At 43.4% G+C, this 21979-nt stretch overlaps 1 protein-coding gene across 1 annotated transcript in view; it reads left to right on the forward strand.

The window, feature by feature from the left end:
- Positions 1-783: 783 nt before the first annotated feature.
- The window catches only part of tmem132e (transmembrane protein 132E), a gene marked incomplete at its 3' end in the record, with an annotated part of 142252 nt that continues 121056 nt past the window's right edge, over positions 784-21979 (forward strand). The window contains exons 1-2 of the mRNA XM_080483873.1: positions 784-909; positions 1569-2532. Of these exons, the coding sequence (XP_080339999.1) occupies positions 831-909; positions 1569-2532 (1043 nt within the window). The 5' untranslated portion in view covers positions 784-830. The remainder of the gene's footprint in view (positions 910-1568; positions 2533-21979) is intronic.

The raw sequence follows: 21979 nt of genomic DNA on the forward strand, positions 1-21979 counted from the left end.
ATCCCTCCCTTCTCTCTCTCTCTCTCTCTCTGTCTCCTCTCACTCTCTCTACCTTCTCTCTCTCTCTGTCTCCTCTCACTCTCTCTACCTTCTCTCTCTCTCTCAACCTTCTCTCTCTCTCTCAACCTTCTCTCTCTCTCTCTCTCTCTCTCTCGCTTTCTCCCTTCTCACTCTCTCTACCTTCTCTCTCTCTTTCTCTCTCTCTGCCTGGAGGCATTCAAGCAACACATCCATCCCCCACACACACTCTCCCACACACACTGTCCCTCTCTCTCTCTCTCCCACACACACTGTCCCTCTCTCTCTCTCTCTCTCTCACACACTCACATGAGCCTGAACACGTCCAGAGAGGGAGGATGAATGGAGCTGCTCCTCTCCGAGTCCTGTGAGAGCGTCTCGGCCGTGACCCGGAGCTAAAACTGTGATTATGGAGTAGAGACTAGGTGTGGCCAGATGGGCGGCGCCACAGGCTTTGTCTCTCCTTCCCGTCACAGCCCACCAACCAGCCACGGGGGGAGGAGAGAGGGAGGGCGGAGGGAGGGAGGGAGGGAGGGAGTGTGTCCCAGAGCCTGGGTGCTTCAGTCAGTCTGGGTTTGAACCGGCGTGGAGCTGAGCGAGGGGCTGAACCGACGACCCCCGGACCCCCCAGGACAGGAATCAACCCACAGGAACCTTTTTCACTCATCTGCTCGGAGAGCCACAACTTCTCTGGATCCTTCTTCTTCTTCTTCTTCTTCTTTGTTGGATTATTCACGGGACTCCTTGGATTATTTATTGTTTTTACTTCCAGATTTGAAGGATGAGAGTTGGATGATACCAGCCGTTGGAATATGGGAGTTTTAATGTGTGATTTGAACCATGGGCACCGAAAACTGTGTGTGTGCGCTCAGCTCTGGGTGATTCTAATAAGTATGTCACGTTCACTCAACAAGTAACACAGGCAGTGTGTGTGTGTGTGTGTGCGCGTGTGTGTGTGTGTGTGTGTGTGTGTGTGTGTGTGTGTGTGTGTGTGTGTGTGTGTGTTTGGATGAGATGCTGTGCACTTTGTGAGAGCAAAGATGATGATGATGAAAATGTGTTAAGGGACTGTTTGTGTTGTGGATGCAGACAGATAGCATATGATCTCTGAGTGTGTGTGTGTGTGTGTGTGTGTGTGTGTGTGTGTGTGTGTGTGTGTGTGTGTGTGTGTGTGTGTGTGTGTGTGTGTGTGTGTGTGTGTGTGTGTGTGTGTGTGTGTGTGTGTGTGTGTGTGTTGTGCGTGTGTGCGTGCGTGCATGTGTGTGTTCACCTCCTCTTCTTCATCTTCCTCATCCTGTCCGATCCTCACAGTTCACCTGTTTCACTTCCTGTTTCCAGACTTTCTTTCTTTTGTTCTTTTACTCTTTATTCCTTCACTCTTTCACATCTTTATATATATTTCTCCTTTGAGCCGTCCATCTAGTGTCTTTCTCTTTAGTGATGTTTTGTTTAAACCAGTTGTGAAACTTAAAGAACAACGTCAGTATGTAAATCTTAACTCTTTTCTCCTTCTCCTCCTCCTCTTCTTCTGTCCTCGCCTCCTCTGGCAGCTCTTGCAGGTAAAGCTCCTCCCACCAGCTCGGACGCCCTCCTCAGCTCCTCAGCAGTGACGTCCAGCCCGGCGCCGCCCAGCGTCTACCTCCCCGCCACCTTCAAGATGTCCAACGCCCAGCTGGCCTTCTTCCTGCGGGAGGCCCAGGTCACAGGACAGTCGGCTGGCGGCGGCGGCGGCGGCGTCCCAGGCAGCGGACACCCGCTGCAGCGCGCCGAGAGTTTTGTGGTTTTCCAGACAAAAGACCTTCCCGCCATCAACATCAGCTTCGGGCCGTACGCCCGCGATCAGGCGCTGTCCAAGGAGCTGCTGCAGCCCGCCAGTCCTCTGGACATCCCCGGCCAGCTCACTGTCAACTGGAAGGTTCGCGCCTTCATCGTCCAGGCCCGGGTCTTCTCCAACAGCCCAACGGTCCAGGTCTTCTTCTACATCGCCGGACGCGACTGGGACGACTTCAAGGCCCAGGACAAGCTGCCGTGCGTCCGTCTGCACGCCTTCCGGGACGTACGGGAAATCAAAACATCCTGCCGCATGAAGGGCAACCTGGCCCAGTGCCTGGCCCAGCTGGAGCTGCCCGCGTCCTGGTTCAACACCAACGTGGCGCCGCTGGGCCGGAGGAAAGGCTCCGGCGACGCGCTGCTGGACGGCCTGACCGGCGAGACGCTGCAGGCCGAGCTCTACTACACGCTGCACGAGCCCAACGCGGAGGGGGAGTGCAGCGAGGGGCACCGGGGCGGTGGTGCCGGGGGGGCGTCCAGGGGGGAGCCTCTGTCACAGCACCCCCTGCTGCGCATCGGCAGCATCAGCCTGTACCAGGCCAGTCAGGAGCAGCTGCTGGTCGACAAGCAGCTGGACAAGAACATGTTCCTCCGGCTGCCCGAGAAGCCGCTGAAGCCCGGCGAGACCCTGAAGATCTTCCTGTACCTGATGCCCAACTCCACCATCGACCAGTTCACGCTCAAGTAAGAGTCTCTGGATCCTCCTAATTCACTCACTGTGTTCATCCTCCCACTTACACTCGACCGGCGCTGCATCGCCACAGAAAGACACAAATTAAATGACGGTCAACAAAGAGACGCGTCTCAGTGTCAATGAAAATCTGACCTCCCGATTCACCTGCAGTGTTACAGAGACAACATGCAGGAATAGAATAGAATAGAATAGAATAGAACAGAACAGAACAGACTGTATTACTCCCAGAGGGATACACATTGATGTGAACCAACCATCCATCCATCTTCTCCCTCTTATCCGTTTCCGGTGGTGGGGGTGTCATTCTGAGCACCGTCACCCAGATCACATTGCACCATTAAGAACCTTCCTGCAGGTGGTGAGCCCACAGGAAGGTGGAGAGCCCACAGGAAGGTGGAGAGCCCACAGGAAGGTGGAGAGCCCACGGGACTTGATGTGAACTATAAAGCTCATTAATCTGAATATTACATAAAACAACCTGGAATGTGAAATGAATTGAAATCTGTTTGAATTAAATTAGTATTTAAATTAATTAAATAACATAAGTTAGGTTCATTAAAGTCGATAAAATAAGGAAAATATCAAGGCAATTCTTCAATGGTGAAATAAAAAAAGAGAAGAAAAAAGATAAAAAATAGATATAAAAGTGACCGGAAAATTTTTTTTTGAATTTTTTTTTTTAAATATCTAATAATACATGCATACATACATAAATGTATGGGAATTGAATTTAAAAAGGAAAGGAAAATAAAAATAAATGAGTGTGAAAATAATATAACAAGTTAGATTAGGAGGAATTACATAAATAAAAAATATAAATATAAGTGACGAGGAAAATATGTATTTAATTAAAAACTTAAGTAGACATATATTAGAGTAAAGTATATCAAACAAGTAATGGAAAATTTAAGAAATAAATTGTGAACAAAGGAAAATAAATAAGGTAGATTGAATTGGGTAAAATACATTTTTAGTTAATTGTAATAAAACATTTTTTTAATTAAACTAAAATAGAAAAAAACTCAAAGAATGTAGACCAAATCAAATAACTAGAAAAGTTTCTCACTGTGGTAAAATAAAAAGTGCAAACTTTGTTTCCTGTCAACATCAGAGCTTTTTTTTCTGGATTATTCTGGATTACAAGGGTCATCTCTCCTCACTTGCACAGGTGAGCAGCTCTGAGCTGTGATTGGCCGCGAGATGTGTTTTGGGGGAACTGCCCCTGCAGGAGGCCCCGTCTGTTGTTATCCAGAAGCTCATTGTGTATTTTTCGCAGAATGCTTTATTGTATACAGATCTCCCCTGGGGGGCGCCAAAGAGCTCTGTGGGAGGTCAGGGTGACGCCTTATCGCAGAATTATTTTATTTGTTTATGTGTGAGAACAAAAGCTCAACTTTAGATTTATTGTAAGTGAGATCCATCAAAATGATTCAATTCTAACCGTTGCTACGGTTACAGACTGTAAAGGAGGGTTAAAAAGAGCTGAACTAAAGAGTTCATCAAAGTCCTTCATCCAGGGCGCCACCACCTGGTCCAAACTACAGTTTCTGCTGGATTATCCACCTGCTTCCTCGTAAATCTCAACAAACATCAGTTATTTCCTTCCCTCCAGTCACAGACTCCTGTTATTATTCTGCCGGATCATCGACGTCTGCAGGTTTAGTCTTCACGTGTCAACAAAGCTGTGCGCTGCTTCATCTTCTGAAGCTCCAGTTTTAATGTCCCAAAAGCATTTTTTTCAAGTCACCGTTCTCACAGCGGTGGACGTCTTCCTCACAGCCTCAGTCGTCGTCAGATGAAGGCTTTTTATGCAACCTTGACATTAATTGCTTCTCATGAGTGTGTCTGGTGTTATGTTACCCCCCACCCCCCAGCACCCAGCCCCCCCACCCAGGCAAAGTTCTCCGCCATTCAGGTCCGATTCAGGTCCGAAGAGAGACACGAGCGTGTAGCCGCACATTTCATCTTTCTCATTAAGGACACCTTCCCTCGGCCCAGCGATGTCGGGCATTAATTAAAGCCAGGCGAGATAAAGAAGGAGAACAAGAGGTGAAAGTGCAGCGGCACGGCCAACTTCACCTTTTAAAACCGAGAGGCGGCGGCGCAGAGGCTTCCCCTGCTTTTATTATTATTTCATCTTCTTGTGTGAGTAATTTGCAAGTGAACTGAGGCTCAAAGCAGTTTAACGTCTGTGGGTCATGAAACGGAGTAAAACCTCCCACGACGCCGTTTATTGCTCCAAACACCGTCCGACACTGTTAATCAATTCATCCATTCATATTGCTTCCATGCATGCTGGCGGACCTGCAACCACACACACACACACACACACACACACACACACACACACACACACACACACACACACACACACACACACACACACACACACACACACGACCAGTTTAGAGTGTTTAAAGGAGAAAGCGAGGAGAAGGAAACGAGCTGAAACTGAGTCGGGCAGCTTATACTTCCCGTGCACAATGAGGAGGCTTCCAGGGTTTAGGTTGGATTCCTGCGCCGCTCACACGACGCTGGCGTTTCCAAACTTTGACTTTCAGGTTTAAATGTTTGTGGTGTATTTGTGAGGCAGTGTCACAGCGCCACCTCAGGCCAGATATAAATACTACAGTATCTCAGAAAATCCAGCAAAGTCTACAAAACACTAGAAAGGTCTCCAAAACATTATAAACATCTATAAAACACCAGGAAAGTCTCAGAAACTCCAGAATAGACTTTAGAACTTTAGAATAGTCCCAAAACACTGGAAAAGTCTCAAAAACATAAAAAAAAAAAGATTTTAAGAATTTCCAAAAGCTCTCCAAAAAAAACTAAAATTGAAAGTCTCAATTGCTAGAAATGTTTGTGGAATTCCAGAAATTTCTCCAAAACTCCAGACAAGCGTGTAAATTATTTTAAAAAAAGTATCCAAATATCAAAAAACTCAAGAAACATCCATCAAAACACTTGAAAAACCTAAAAAATAGTGGCCAAGTCTTGAACCCCTACCAACACACACACACACACACACACACACACACACACACACACACACACACACACACACACACACACACACAAAGGAGAGTCGTGATCAATGATATCTGACACGTTTTACCAATGGGAACAATCTGCTTTTAGAAACAAGCTCAAAAAACCTGCAGACTTGAATATCTGCTGACAACTTTACAGAAAGTTTCTCAAAGCAGCGCAGCGGGAAGCGTGGCGATGGCGTGGCGATGGCGTGGAGTCGCTCCGTTTCCCTGCAAGCCGCAGAAATCTGCATGTGTCACCCCGAGTGTCCGTCGTGTCCGGCAGCCGGACGTGTGAGACTCACTTCCTGCTAAGACGAGCAGCAGTGATGCGGTTTGTGATGCTTTGCTGGTCTGGCTGCGGCTGCTGAGTGACGCTGCTCCTCTGAATGACTTTGCATAATGGCTCCTATCAAGCTTAGTCATCAGCGATATTTCTCCATTCGCCATCAAACTGATCCGTCAGCCGGAGGAGTCACCGTTTTCGCGTGCGAGTCCTAAAAAAAGCTGAGACGCTGTGTAAAATGTGAGCGCGACGGCGTGTGGATGAGTTCAGCTCCGTGTTTATGCTGTAAATAAAGGTCATGTGACGCTGCAGATCTTCAAAAGCTTCAGCTGCCTGTTAACCTTTTCGTGGACACGCCATTATATTTGGTAACTTTTGCATTTGTAAGTCCTGATTCATGATTGGATAGTTAGTATAGTAAGTATTACAGCCGGTTTACATGAATCAGGCATTTAAATATAAATTATAATAAATAAATTATGACGTTTTGATGCAACAAAGCACTTTCTATTGTCGTCTGCTAATGCTAATGCTAAAGCTAACACGAGAGAGACGGCAGCTCTGCAACCCGCATGACATTTAAAATAACTTCACAGAAATCACACGGTTAGAATGACATTTCTATGGGGTAATTTATATCCTTTACGCACATTTTGAAGAACATTAAACTGCTTAGTGATAATGACGAGCGTAGTTTTCACGCTTAGTGGTTTTGTGAAGGTGTCTCCTTTTGAAGCAAACCCTCGCCATTACTGACCGTAATACTGAAAGACGTCACGAGAAATAAACCAGTGGAAAAGGTTAACCACTTACTTTGTTATAACCTCTCATTTCTAATGCTTCCATAAAAACTTTAAGCTCCGCAGCAACTGCTTATAAAAAACTAGCATCTGAACTGGATCATTTCTCAGCTTAACGGCTGGATTATTATAAGTTTTTCTTTGTAGCGCTTGTTTAGTTCATTGCATAGTATTTGAGCTGCAAAAAATGTCATTTTAATATGTTTAAAAATTAAGGATGCCCCAATACTGATAGCAGTATCAGATATTGGGTTCAAAGAGAAACATAGTTGGTACAGTACCAGCAACTTTATCACCAGAGACATTTTGACCAGCAGAGTTATCCTGATGTCCCTCATTACTTTAACTTGAAAAAAAAACAACTAAAAACTGCTCAGTGGATCTTGTTGCATTGAACTGTGCTACATGCTACATGCTAAAGGGTTTCAGGCTCACACACCAGCGATGCTACATGCTACATGCTAAAGAGTTTCAGGCTCACACACCAGCGATGCTACATGCTACATGCTAAAGGGTTTCAGGCTCACACACCAGCGATGCTACATGCTAAAGAGTTTCAGGCTCACACACCAGCGATGCTACATGCTACATGCTAAAGAGTTTCAGGCTCACACACCAGCAATGCTACATGCTAAAGAGTTTCAGGCTCACACACGAGAGACGCTACATGCTACATGCTAAAGAGTTTCAGGATCACACACCAGCGATGCTAAATGCTACATGCTAAAGAGTTTCAGGCTCACACACCAGGGACGCTACATGCTACATGCTAAAGAGTTTCAGGCTCACACACCAGGGACGCTACATGCTACTTGCTAAAGAGTTTCAGGATCACACACCAGCGATGCTAAATGCTACATGCTAAAGAGTTTCAGGCTCACATACCAGCGATGCTAAATACTACATGCTAAAGAGTTTCAGGCTCACACACCAGCAATGCTACATGCTACATGCTAAAGAGTTTCAGGATCACACACAGCAATGCTACATGCTAAAATGTTTAAGACTCACACACCAGCAATGCTACATGCTACTTGCTAAAGAGTTTTAGGATCACACACCAGCAATGCTAAATGCTACATGCTAAAGAGTTTCAGGATCACACACCAGCGATGCTAAATGCTACATGCTAAAGAGTTTCAGGCTCACATACCAGCGATGCTAAATGCTACATGCTAAAGAGTTTCAGGCTCACATACCAGCGATGCTACATGATAAACATGATTAAAGTCTGACTGATCCACTCTAACAGCAGTCGTGTCTGGACTTGGTACCGACATGTAGCTGAATGTTAGTACTTGCACTCCCATCCTTATTTAAAACCACACAGTTCTTCTTATAATAGGATGGTAGCAAACTGTTTGTTTTTTTGAGTTGAACCTCAATAAACTCTGGATGTCTTTGTGTGGCCCATTGCCATGAAGAGCTGCGCTATACATAACCAGCAAAGTCATATTCAAGAGCTAAAAGTGGAGCATTACAATCCGACACATCGTTAGAACCTAATTGGCTGCAGTGTGCGCGCTCCTTGATAAGCTAATCCCTGCGTGTGGTCGCTTCTCCAATCTGAAGTTGATTTTTGTTCCAGGTAGCTCTCGCGTCTGCAAAGAAAATAAAGCTGGTGGATCGCTTTATTTATCGTGGCATGAATACAAAGAGCTTCCTGTATGTGCTGCTTTAAGCCGGCTGAGATTCCAGACAGCAGCTCAGCGCCGGCGTGCAAGCAAATAAAGTCGGTGATGAGCTGCCAATTTTTTTGTATTTTGTTTGGGGTGGGGGGTCGGGGGGGGGGGTTGACTCATTGACGTTTTTGCTGAAGTAAACAGATCTGCACGGCGGCGTGAGCTGGTGAGCTCTTTGTCTTGTGCATGTGCATCATACCAGGCTCATGGAAACAAAGCCGGGGAGCAACACGCTTTAAGAAGTGGAGAGGCACAGTGGTCACAGGTTTGATTCCCACAGTGGCCAGGCCACAACCCTTAGTTAGTCGAGTTTATTATTCAGTGTTGGAATCCAGGGAAGCCCCGTCTACATGCTAACGATTTCAGGTGTAAAGACAAACATTTTGTAGTGTTTTAGTCGTTTATATGACAACGGTGCTTATGTTTGGAAACTGCTCCCAAGGCGGAGCTTATCAAAGCTCTTTCTTTGGTTTATTTCATTATGAAAATTAAACCAGAGTCAATTCAGTTCAATACAGAACAAAAGTTTTCAAACTCCTGTTGAAAAGGAGCAGAAAGATCAAATTAGACAGGCCTACTCTGCCCCTTTATCTTAATGGTCACATTCCATTAAACATTTTAGGCAAATAATCAGAATGATTATGAAGTTCCAGTGGACTTCTTAGCCACTCGCGATTATATCTGCATTTTATTTAGGAACAAATAAATAAATCACTCGGGCTCTGTCGCCTGGTGGAAACGCTGCGATTGCACAACCACAATGTGACCGTAGTAACCAGTAGTTCTGCACATGCTCAGTAGAGATAATCAGAACAATGTTTCCTCCGTGGTGTCATGACTCCCAGTCCGTGTTCTTCTGCACTTGGTAGTTTTATTTTGACAGTCACCGTAATAACAATCCAACTTGGTGGTCTGTCCACCAGAATGTCCTTGTTCTCCCGTTAATGTTTAGAGCCCGGTGTTCTCTGCTGCATGTCTGTGTGGTTTCACTGCCCAACATGCTTTCAGTGTTTCCATGGGAACAGACATTGTTTTGAAAACACTGGAGAGTAAATGTGAGACTTTTTTGAAACGAAAATGTAAAAACGCTGTGTTTTTACTTGAACTTGGAGAATGGAGCCGGAGAGTGACCCACATCGCCGCCTGCAGCCGGGCGCTCGCAGGGATCGCCTCGACTTCCCCACCGCAGCTCCTGCTTCCTGCCGGCTCCTCGCTCTCGTCTTTTCCCGCCGCCGTGATGGGAAATGTCAGCAACTCTTGCCACGGGTCGTTCAGACCGTGTGAGGGAATCGATATTGATGATCTCTGATACAAGAGGCCAGAAGAGCAAAGTGTTTCCCCTCAACAGAAATCATCTTCCTCCTTCCCACCTTCCTTTCCATCTATCTTGATGAGTTGTTGAAGGTCAAGCAGCAGGGGAGAGAACTATTTACCGTTGTGAACTTCAATGTCTGTGGATCTCCTGCTGAAGTCCTTTGGCGCGCCTTGAAAAGGGGAATATGCTACGTGCGCCAGGATTTTAATGAAATGAGCTGTTTTGAGCTCCAGTTAGCTTTATAATGCTTCAAGAAAGTTGCCTGTGTCAGCGCTCTATGGCAGGCGGAGTGTGGATATTTATGCAGCTTTATTCCTCTGCTCTGCTTATTACTAATGGAGTTCAGCCCTTTTCTGACCTTCAATAGAGCAGCTGGGGAAGTTTGATGCGCGGATTCTTGTTTACTGGCTTTGAAAGCTTCCTGTCTCACGTGTAGATCGTTTGGTTGGTTCTTCAAAGATTCCGCTGACCCGAGCTCGACTAAATCAACTCTGACTAATTCAACACCAAGTTAATGCGAGTCAAGTGTGCGGCTGTAAACTCAATAAGCTGCTTTTCAGCTGAATAATCCAACCTGTTGGCATTATTTATATTTGTTCTCATAGAATCAGAGGACGGTTTAATCAGGGCATGTAGCCGACTGCACTTCCAATGGAGTGCTCCAATTAGCTCACTATTGTCGTGACCAGTGGCTTACTTACAATGGAGATTCATTAACCTCCTCAACCCACTGGCGGGGGGATTACAAAAACATGATTATGGTGTCAGACATTGTTTTGAGCCACAGAAATGTTTTTGTCTAAAACTGAAACAATGGATGGATGGATGGATGTAATAATGTCTCTGAATTGATGAAATACAATTATCTTCCTTCTGCGAAGCAGAATCTTCATCCAAGTTTGAATAGTGGGACCTTGAATCTTGTCTTCGGTTTGCATTGGTAATCTGGATCATTTTAGATGCTACTAAGACGGCACTGATCCCAACTGCTCCTCTCAAGAACGGCAGTGTCCAACCCTGGTTCTGAAGGCCCCCTGTCTTACCTCCTCTGGTACTCTGATTGCATTAAAGAATCCTTGTTGTACCTTCTTATAATTGTTCGGTTCAAGTGTCTTGAAGCGGGAAAATATCCAGAACAAACAGGACAGGGGCTCTCTGGGACCAAATCAAGCACTTTCACCTTGACAAGGCCTGGATCCAGTTAGCCTTTTCAATCAAGCCCAGTTTACGCCACGGTTTGAAGAGAAAATGCAAATCTTTCGCTGTGTTCTGGTTTGCGGATCCATTTTGGCCCTGTTGGTACGGCAACGCCGTTTCATGTAACCATTGTTTTTGTCTGATCTTCCACACGAAGCAGCGTTTTAGGGGCGGGAACGCTGTGGTTTTTTTTAAAACGGGTTCCAGAGTAGAGAAATCTGAAAACACTGCCTCAGCTTTGACGATAGCCCCGTGGCCCTCTCCGTGACGTCAACAGCAACAACAGCAATGGCGGACTACCTGCTCCAGATGGAGATGCACGGGACCTTTAATAAGGCCAGATGGTGGATTTGTCCGTTTTTCATTTTCCGTGTCATCTTCTTCTATTTTGTTGTATTTCTGTTACAGCGTTAGAGCGCCACCTATAGGCCTAGCGTATGTACCACATCGTTTTGAGTAGTTTTCATGGTGTTGCGTGGACGCAGATGTTTCCAGTGTGGATTATATATCCTCAGCGTCTTCCTGAGCGGGTCAGTCAACACCCAAGGAGCTGGGGGAGCTGCAGTAGGACGACTCGGTTGTCGTTGTAAACAAAGCTGGAACTTTACTTCGCAGTGGTTAGACACCCTGAAGTCTATCAGTGCGTAGACTCATAGGTTATAAGGTTTTTATCCTCCTCCCACTAATAAATACTCATAATTTGCAGCTCACTAGGTGGTTCAGTAGACTCAATAGTTTTCATTAATCCTCTTTAATTAATATAATGCAACCCAGTGCTGTTCACGCTCAGTTATCTCGCTGCGGTTTGGTTTTTAAATACTTTCATTACAAGTTAATCTACAGGTTGGCAATGAAAACTCTGCAGCAGTGTACATATATCATTATTTAGTCCATTAGGTTGCACCGTTCTGATGAAAGCTGCAGTCGTCGAGCAGCAGAGTGTCTGTGATTGCCTGGATATGCAAATCACATTGCATAACTCCAAAGTTTTGAAATGTTCCTGCCCAATAGGGTTTTCTATATATAGTAGTTTGTTCATATGCTCTCATAGTTCTCAGCTCATCAAAAGTCTGTTTGTCTGACAGATGGATCAACATGGACAGACCAAAGGATTTTCTGTGCTTTCCCTCTTTTTCCAGTACATATTTGAATATTGCCAGATCCTCCTGCAGAGTGTTGGTTTTGGGGGGGTGGGGGGGCGGCCGGGAGACAAATTGACAAAAGCTCAGCGCTCCTCGTTTTCTCGGTAATCAAACACGCAGTCCTCAGGTAGAAAAACAGTGTTTTCTTTCACTTCACCGCACAGACTAACGTCAACCGTTTCATCACGGTAAATTCATTTTTCCTTTCAATGAAAGTGCTTTTAAATCTTGCGATCATCAAATGCGTTCTCTTCTCCTCCCACACACATTTCATTGTTTTGTTCCTTCTTTGGACAGGTTTATGTTCACTCCCAGCCTCCCTGGAAATGTGTTTGGTTCTGCTGCAGGTGGAAGTGGTGAAATACTGTGATGTCTCTCCAGGAACAGGAATGAATTATATTATTTGGCCTTTCAGTAGCCTCAGAGACGGCTGGAATAATACAGTGTAGGTTATGCACTCTTTATACATTACTGTATTACTGAAAGTTCCCCTGACAGTTGGAGAGAAAACAATAGGTCTGTGCCGCTCACAGGTAAAGATCTTGATAATGTGTGAGACTAAAGCATAGAGGTTCAACAGTCAATCCGTCTTCTGTAGACTGTGGACTAGTGTTGTCACGATACCAACATTTTGGTATCGATACCGATACCACCATGTAGTTTGATACTTTCGATACTTTTCAATACTTTTCCAAATAAAAAGAGAACACAAAAAATGTCATTAGATAGTAGGACCAATGTCTTTAAATGGTATGTTACTAATGCTACTATGCAGTAATCTTTATAACATCAAATGGCGAAAATAAAATTTATTCTTTTATATTATTTATAATATTTATAATACTAATATTTATAATAGCTTACATTTTTTTCCAGAGCTATTTTTTCATGGGTATAGAAGTTATTACCTGTCGTTCTTTGAACTCCTTATGCAGGTCTGGGTGCTTGTGCTGGCCGGACGTGTTCTCAAACACTGTTTGCACAGTGGTGCTTCGCTGTTGATGGAGACCCCGTGCTCTTTTGTTTTGAAGCCAAATTGTCAGTCAGTCAGTCAGTCAGTCACTCTTTCTCTCTCTCTCTCTCTCTCTCTCTCTCTCTCTCTCTCTCTTGAGCGTCTATCGCCAACGCTTACCTCGGTGCAAATTAAAACACAGTGATGCTCCGTGGCGACGTTAAAAAAAAGTCAGTACTGCGATACCAATAAAGTACTGGTATACCGAACAACCCTACTGTGGACAATCTCACACTGTTTCACTTTGAAGTGGATGTTTTTGGACGATATGAGGAGCAAAAGCAACAATATGAAGACCATGTTTTGATGGACAAAATCACATCGCATTCTGGTTCTTGTTCCCGTTTGCTTTGTTGAGTCAAAACCCCCATCAGTACCTTTCTACCACTGAGATAAAATAACCCTTTTCACTGATGACACTATCCTATAAATTAAGGAAGATCTGGTGGAGAGACAGGCGGCTCTGAGACTGCAGTATGTGGACGAGCCAACAGTTCATAATAGGACACAGTTTGACAAAAATTTGCCTTCACTGCATGTTTGTACACTGTTGGAGGAGGAACAGAAACATCATCCTTGATAGAAAACATCACATACTTTCTCGTTGTGGATGTTTCCTCTTTTTAGCCAAACTTACTTTTATTTTGTTGTTCCGTCAATGATCAATCCAAATCTCATTTTAGTTCACAATTGGACGTCTCTGCTGAAAACTGGTTCACATGGTCATTGACATGATGGCAAAAAAAGGTAAAATTGGCACAACAGGTGAAGAAATTACAACAAAACTGATTATAAATAAGAAAAAACCCAATGACACATTTACACCTTCAGGACATTTAAGGCTATTTCAAATGCGATGGGAGATATGAAGATATGAAGTCCGCTGTCTGTCTAGCCATAAAAACAGATGTAATGTTGCTGTACCACATGTAACCATGGGGGGGGCACTGTTAACTTCAGAAGTAAATAAATTCTGAAAATGATGTCTCAGGGTGTTTTTCCAACTCCATGCAATGCCAACTTTAGTACAATCCTGTATTGTTGTTCTATCGTAGTTTATTTATTTATTTATTTGGGTTGTATCCATCAGGACTCTTCTTGGTCTTTTTAGTAGTCAGCCTGTATGTTGATTTGCCGTGGCGCCCTCTGGTGGGAGCAGTCAGGTGTGTTTGTATGAGTATGTAGTTTGGGAGAAAATTGGAAAGAGCCAATGCATGCACAGGTAGAACATGCAAACTGGACCAAAATACCCCCAAACCTGGACTCTGCCCCCAAAGAGGCCTGATCCCTTCAGCTGCAGACTATAATTAAATCCACACAAAGCTTCAGTGATTAGCAGCAAACTTAACAGCAAACTTCAACAAGTCAAATCTCAAGTGCAAGTTTTTTTTAGAAAGTCAATTTATTTAGTTACATTTTGCACTTTTCCCCGGTTTAGGCTTCTTACTCCATAACTCGATTAAAAAAAGAAAATCGGATTGATGCTTATGTGGACTTTGTCAGACAGCACATCTGGAGACACTCTCCGAGGACAGATAAGTCAAAAGATTAAGTCAAAAGAAACAAAAATGAGTGGTTAATGCTGAAGAAGAAGAAAAACCATGGCTGCTTAACAGCAGTTCTGCATGAAGAGTGGACCAAATTACCCCTCGCGTCTGCAAGAGACTGATTAAACCATCAAGAAATGTTTAGCTGCAGACGCCACTGCTAAACGGCCGTAATCAGTTATTGAGCTTAAGGAAGAGTTGAATTTTAATGCGGCTGAAATGAGTTTTGCATAACCTTGTTTGAGAAATACTAAACTTGTGTGTGTGTGTGTGTGTGTGTGTGTTCACAGAAATGCCAGCTGATTTAAACTTTTATCACCTCGCAGTAATTGCATTACTTTTAAAATAAACACTTGTGGCATTTACTTATTATGGAATGGAGACAAATAATATTTTTGGTTTAATATGACAAAAATATATACCTCACAGCAGAGACTACAACATATTGTGTTGTATCCTAAACTAAAAATTAGTGATCGTTTACACCACTGAGTTGCTTCTTATGAAGTAAGGCAGTAACAACCCAAACTCGGTTAAGCTAACAACATGCAGACAGCTTCTGGAACGGGACCGTAGCCTTTATTCAATCATGCTAATGCTAATCGCAGCGACCGTTGATGAATGCTAATGCTATTCATAGTAGAACATTTTGAAGCTCCTCCCTGAGTCACTTTAGCTGATGCTAATCCTAAAAATAATGCTAATAGTCAGCTCACTGGGAAACAGAGAAATCGAGATAGGCTAATGCTAATGCTATCTCCAGTCAGGCAAATTGTCAGTCGTTAGTTCATAATTCCCTCTGTACTTTGGATATACAAAACAGATCTGCTAATGCTAACTAGTGGTGTTCCACTCGGTCCTCAGTTGGTAGAGCATGAGACTCTCAGTCTCAAGGTAGAGGGTTCATGTCCCACGCCGGGCGCCACCTTCCCGTGGGCTCCCCACCTGCAGGAAGGTTCTTTATGGTGCAATGTGATCTGGGTGACGGTGCTCAGACTGACACCCCGCGACCCGGAAATGGATAAGAGGGAGAAGATGGATGGTGTTCCACTCAGGATTGTTCTTGGTCTTGGTCTTGGTCTTGGTCTTGGTCTTGGTCTTGGACTTGGTCTTGGTCTTGGTCTTGGTCTTGGGACACTCTTGGGACAGTCTGGTCTTGGACGTGACTCGACTCGGTCTTGGTTGTCTTGATTACTAACAGTTGCAACTCTCCAGAAGTCCTTGTTCCGAGCTCAGTGAAGCATCGGTAATTATAAAAATACGAGGGTAATCGATTACTAATGAGTTACTAAAAAAGGACGAGAACCATCAGATGGAAGATGCTCTGAGACTTTATCTCTGGGGCATCCATTGTACCTGTCAGCTATCATGACTTCAAGCTGATCTATTTTGACATTTGGACATTGTCTATAGTCACTGAGTGTAAAGGACCGGCCGCTGGCGTTCAGGTTCCCCAGGAAGTTGCGATAACGCGGGAAATGATGCTAACACGTGCACATTGATAGATCTGCAGCATGAGGTTATCATCTTCCTCCGCCAGCATCAGATTCCCTCCGTCCACCCAGTTTTCTTTTTTTCTCTCCTCTCTTCCATTAGATCATTTTCCACCTTCACAAAGCAGCCCTTCTCTCTCGCGGTTATCTTCAAAACCTTTCGGGTTTAGCGGACAAGGCAAAGATAAGCCATATTTTCCCTCTGCAGGCAGCCTCCATTTACCTGCGCCTCCCTCTTTCAAGTTGTCACAGACAGAAATTGGCGAGGTTTTATTACTATCGCTGCCTCCCTTCTCCTCCCTGCGTTTTATTTTTTATTTTTTATGATGCCTGCCGAGAGATTTGCAGAGCCGATGTGCGGTAATAGACACTGCTCGGCCCAGCGTGAAGGATTGCACCGAGCAGTGGACTCCTCTATCTCCATGTGGAGAAGACACGTCTTCCTTCTGCATATAATGTGGGCGTTAACGGCGTACTCTGAGATTTCTGTCAGTTGCTGCAAGACTGTGTAAGAATGCACTGCTGTGATTACATTTCTGGGTTTTACTGCATTTTGTATTCAAAGTATTGAATGACAGTCACTCGTGTATTCGAGCACATTTTAAAGCTATTGGTCCTGACTCGGTGCCGGCTCCTGAAAGTCTTGGTCTTGGGATTGTCTGATCTTGGTCCTGACTCAGTCTAGGGTTCGCTGGTCTTGAATACACCACCAGTTTCACTCGTTACCTCACAGACCATCTGTAGCATTAGTACTTGATGCTAATCTATTACTTTAATTTTAAGTTTGGTAGAGGAGCTGGATTTACTTGAGAAATGTGCACACCAGTATTGTTGCTGTGGGAGGAAGATGCTCTAAAATGTGGATGTATCCACTTCAGAGAAATAGAAATGGCAGCTCTTACTTAGCTATGCTAAAGTTTATTGAGGTGAAGGCTAATGCTAATCTTTGTTAAAGTTGGACGTCTTTCGTGTTGCTAGCATGAAGATCGAGTTAGTTGAGGATTAAGGATATGCTAACGCTCCGTGTTTTATTGGAATCACAACAACTGCTCTTCACATTCAGTTGTCGCTAATCCTAATCACTAGCTGTTGGTTCAATGAGCAGCATAAAAATTGACAGCCACTTTAGTGTTTAGTTTGCTCAAACTAATGCTGATCGTTAGCACACCAGGACAGCAGCTTCAGCTGTAGCTAATGCTAAAGACAGCCGTTTAAGCTATTGTGAATGCTAGTTGCTAATTGTTAGCCCAGTCAGAAAGAGACAGGAGCTTTAGCTATAGCTAACGCTAATGGCTGGTTGAGTGAGCAACAGAACAAGACGAATGAATAGGACAAAAACCGAGAGCAACTTCAACGTGTACTAATGCTAAATGTTAACGTTTGGCCCTTTAGGCAGGACAGAAGGAGAATGCTCATGGTCAACAAATGGAACAAGCGGCTTCATAACTAATGCTAATTGGTAACATCAGACTGACTTAGTACAATGTAGAGACCTTATAATCCAGAATGTTCCCCTGATCTTTTGCTGTTTACGGTACGATAAGCCTATTTTACAGTGAATTGCTTCATTGTTGGTGTGGGATCTCATCAGATGACGGTAATGAGCAGCTGGACTGTTAGCGACACTCGTTGGGTCGCGTGCCGATTACTAAAGCTGATGTCGGCTCTGTGCTGGTCATGTTTTTACTGTAAACATGGATGTTTGCACGTTGCATCAACAGAACGGAGAGAACATGAAAAGAGGTCATGGGGGTTTCGTTGGTGGAGCCGCGTGACGTTATCCGGGTACAAACAGCTCATCTCTCCTCTTCCCACCAGATAATGGGAGCGGCGCTGAATTATTGAGATGTAAAGCAACGTATTGTGAACATACGGGAAGCTCGCCAATCTCAGTGGAGGAAATGAAGATGAAGATATGATTGGAGTTCATGCATATTCATGAGCCGTGGCAACCCTCCAATACGACTAATCTAATAATTGCAAATGTAAAAATTGTTTTTCCTACTTCCTTCTGGCAGCACAGCCCGCATCACACAACTGTCTTTAAAAAAAATAATTTTCTTTTTTCCAAATTTACATATGAAATAGGCCATCGTTCAGTCCTGCTCACTGACGTATCAAAGCTTTTCAATGTGATGAATCTCGTCTGTGGAAACGTATGGAAATTGACGCACATGCTATGAAATCTGATCTTTAAAAAGGAGACGCTTGATGATTAATGATTGACTAATAATAAATGGTCCCATATTATGTAAAATTGACTGTCTAATGGTTGTCTGACAGTACTGTGTGTGTCCCCACAGCCTGTATGAGGCCCCCGAAGTAAAGAATGTCTGTCATCTTCCTCACTTCCTCCACTTTGCAGCCAACGTGTGTTCATACAGCCAAACCAGAGATTCTCCCTTCATGATGTCAGGCGGGGAATTAATGGCTCCTCTGCCTTACTGATAGACTGAATACATTCAGTATAACATGAAAATTGTAACAATTAGCAGGACGTATTCAGAAACACACACTATTGTTAACTTTAGGAGCTTCTCCTTCTGGCTCAGGTTCTGGTCCAATGACAGCGTTCATACGAGTCATGGCGATGAATGTGTTTTCTCCTGAAACGTTGCGGAAACGGGTTTTTAGAATCTTTTGATCACACTCCTTAGGAATGACGCTTCACAGCAAACTGGAGCAGATTTGTTCTGGTCGTGATTCTTCACATGCATCCGTCAGTGTTTGGATTCTGTGTAACGACTTGGCGGATTTTGAAGGGCGAGCCGAAGCGCCACACTTCTCTCTCCAGCAGTTTGGTTTCAGGGATCCTGATTGCTTTTGTCTCTTCCTCTGTAGGAAGTGTTATGTCTAGGAAAGCATTTTTTGTTTTTTATCTTGTTGCACTGGAAAGCATCATGCAGCAGAGCGACTTGCAGAAATCAAGAACGCTGCTGCTATTTCAGGATCACGCTTGAAAGCTTTTGGCAACTTTTGTCTTTTCTGATGGAAAAATTCAATGATGACTGGTTCTTAAGGTATATTTAAAAAAACCTGAGGAACTATCAGAGATTGTGACGTCATATTTACTTATAGTATAAAAAAACAGAACAGACATTTCCAGCAACATTTCTGACAAATAACACTTTACATTAGAGGAAAGTAGGACTGAAGATTAATGAGACGTTCCAACAGTAAATGAACGCTTCCTAAAATTCCGTCAGGTTTAAATGTAGTACTTTTGTGTCTTTAAATGGTTTGGGGTAAAAGTTTACTCCTTAAAAAGTCCCCTGGCTTAAGATTTCATGTATTTCAGCGAGTGCTTTATAAAGCATTAATTCATCAGCCTCATTTTGAACTAAAATTCAGTCCAAAGGGAGCAAAAATGCAAAAATTAGTATAATAAAGATAATTCAGCAGAGCAACTCTTTGGTTCAACTTTGTCCTACTTTCATTAAAGTGTGAATATTGTCATCTTAACAAACTCTTCCTGCGGTTCAGATGCTACATGTAGTGTTTGTTGTTTCTTCATTCATTCCCATGTGTGTAATTAGCTCGTAAAATGTACGCATTACTATGCAAACTAAAAAAAAACAACAACAGTTTAACATGAATATATATGTATTTCTCATCACTTAATTGTGCAGTTATCTGTTGAGATGACTCGTTGTTACGTGGATCAGGAGCAAAACTTCGTTCCATCAAGTTACAACTCGTCATTTATACATTTTGAATATAAAATGATTGAAATTAGCTCATGAAACATTACGTTACTACAGAACTTTACAAGGCAGCCCTCACGGTGGTCGATCATGCGCTAAATTGATGTGCCGGCTGATTTGACTCAACTGATTTCAAACAATTTGGTGTTTGAGATACTTTAAAAGAAGTCGAACATATTAGGAAATACAACATCTCTGTCTTTTCTACTAGTATCAGTCAAAATGTTTTTATTCATTAGCTAGAATCGTTTTCACCTGTGGTACACGTTCATATGACTTTCTTTAGATCACATTTGTTAGCACGCTCAGGTCACACACTTTTAACTAAACTTAATAAACAAATGACAAATATTATGATATATTTCTTTTTCTTTTTCCTGTGTTTCACTTTAAAATCATTTATATTACGGAGTTAGTTTTTTTACCTTTTGCCAACTTTAACTTTGATTATTAACATAAATCTTAATGTGACTTTAAGAATAAACTGCATTTTTTATTCGTATTGCGTAAATAAAATCTTACACACACATATAATGAGCCTATTTTAAATTTTGACCTATTTTGCATAAAAGAGACCCGAGATATGGACAAACATGTTCATAATGTGATGTAATGTGTCTTTGGGTTCTCCTGCTGATCAGTCCAGGAAAGTTTCTTGAGGAAGTTTCAAAGTGCTTAAGTGTTTGTAGTGACTGCAGGTAATTACTCCATCAGGATCGCCCCCATTAGCTCTCCGCCCACCCGCAAAGCAACAGCAATAATCACTGAGTATTTCATCCCACTGAGTGGAGGCCATTTCCAGTGAGTGTGACACCGAGCGAAGGTCTGCAACCTGAGCGTTTCCCACATATTTATAACTGCCAAGAAAAGGTTTTTAATATCTACCAACCTGCTGAAACACATCACTTTATAATAAAAGGTATGATTAATGCACTTCATGGTGAGATCTGGGGATGCACCGATACCGCTTTTTCAAAGGGCGCGTAAAAGGGCGTGTACAAGAACTAACTACTTACTGGTACCGAGTATAGACACAAGTAGCTTCTTATTAGATGTCATAATGCGTAATTCATACTCTTTATGCAAACAATACACAGAGGCTATACATTGCCGCAAACCTCCTCCACACAGCCTCCGTGTCGACGCTGCATCGCCTCCAACAGCATAGCGTCGCCTTCCGCTCTGCGCTATGCTACTGTAGACTAGACAGGAGACCGAGCTGCTGGTAATCAGAGGATCTGTCACACTTTAATCATGTTTAGCATGTAGCATGTAGCATGTAGCACGGTTGGAGTTACGTGCTGAGACAGTTAAACTACTGAGCGATATCAGGCTAACTGCCGGTAATGAAGCTGCTGGTGATTAAGGTGCTCATGTAGAAACTATTTCTCCTCCTCCTGATATTTTTCAGAACATAATTTACAGTCTGTCTTACTTTTGTCATTTTCATTAATATCAAAGAATCTCCAAACCGCGGACATGACTCGTCCTCTCTCTACCTCCATGTGATGTCGCTGATGGATGACATCACGTAGTACTCGCCAGGTTGTATCGGGGATCTGTAACAAGTATGATTACTCCGTGCAGTATCGGACCTGATACCTGATACTGGTATCGGTTTCTGTATTGGTGCTTCCCTAATAAGCTCCAGAGCAAACCTGCATCATATTAACAGACATTTCTATTTTCACTGAGGATGAAAATACTCTTGAACCTCACGTACACGAGTCCCCCATGTTTTGCTTTGTTTGCATTACTGATCCACTAAGAAGCTTCTCTGAGGAAATAATTCTACTCAGTTTATTTAATTTTGCATCATTCTTGATGAACGAATTACTTTGGTTTGAAGGGTTTTCCTCTCCAAATTCTGCATTATTAGCACTTTAAAGGTCTTTTCAGCGAACTTTCCGATCTTAAAAGTTCCTGATTTTCCTTCTTATTGAGCTTTTTGGACATAAAGATCTGCTTTGTTGTCAAACCAGCCCTGAAATTGCATTTGTGAATCTCATATCTGATCATAAAATCTACCCCGAGTCCGCAGGTAAACAATTACTCTGAGAAATGTCTCTTTAGTGTGCTGGCGTAGCGAGTCCCTTTGGTTATAGCGCTTGGTTATGGAGTGAATTAGAGGAACTTATTTGAGCTGAGTCAACAAAACGTGGACTCACGGTCGTGCAGTGGATTGCACTGGTGCGTCACAGCGAGGTGAGGAGTAATGGAGTGGTAA

The sequence above is a fragment of the Lipophrys pholis genome (assembly GCF_963383615.2).
Source record: "Lipophrys pholis genome assembly, chromosome: 16".
Lineage (NCBI taxonomy): Eukaryota > Metazoa > Chordata > Actinopteri > Blenniiformes > Blenniidae > Lipophrys > Lipophrys pholis.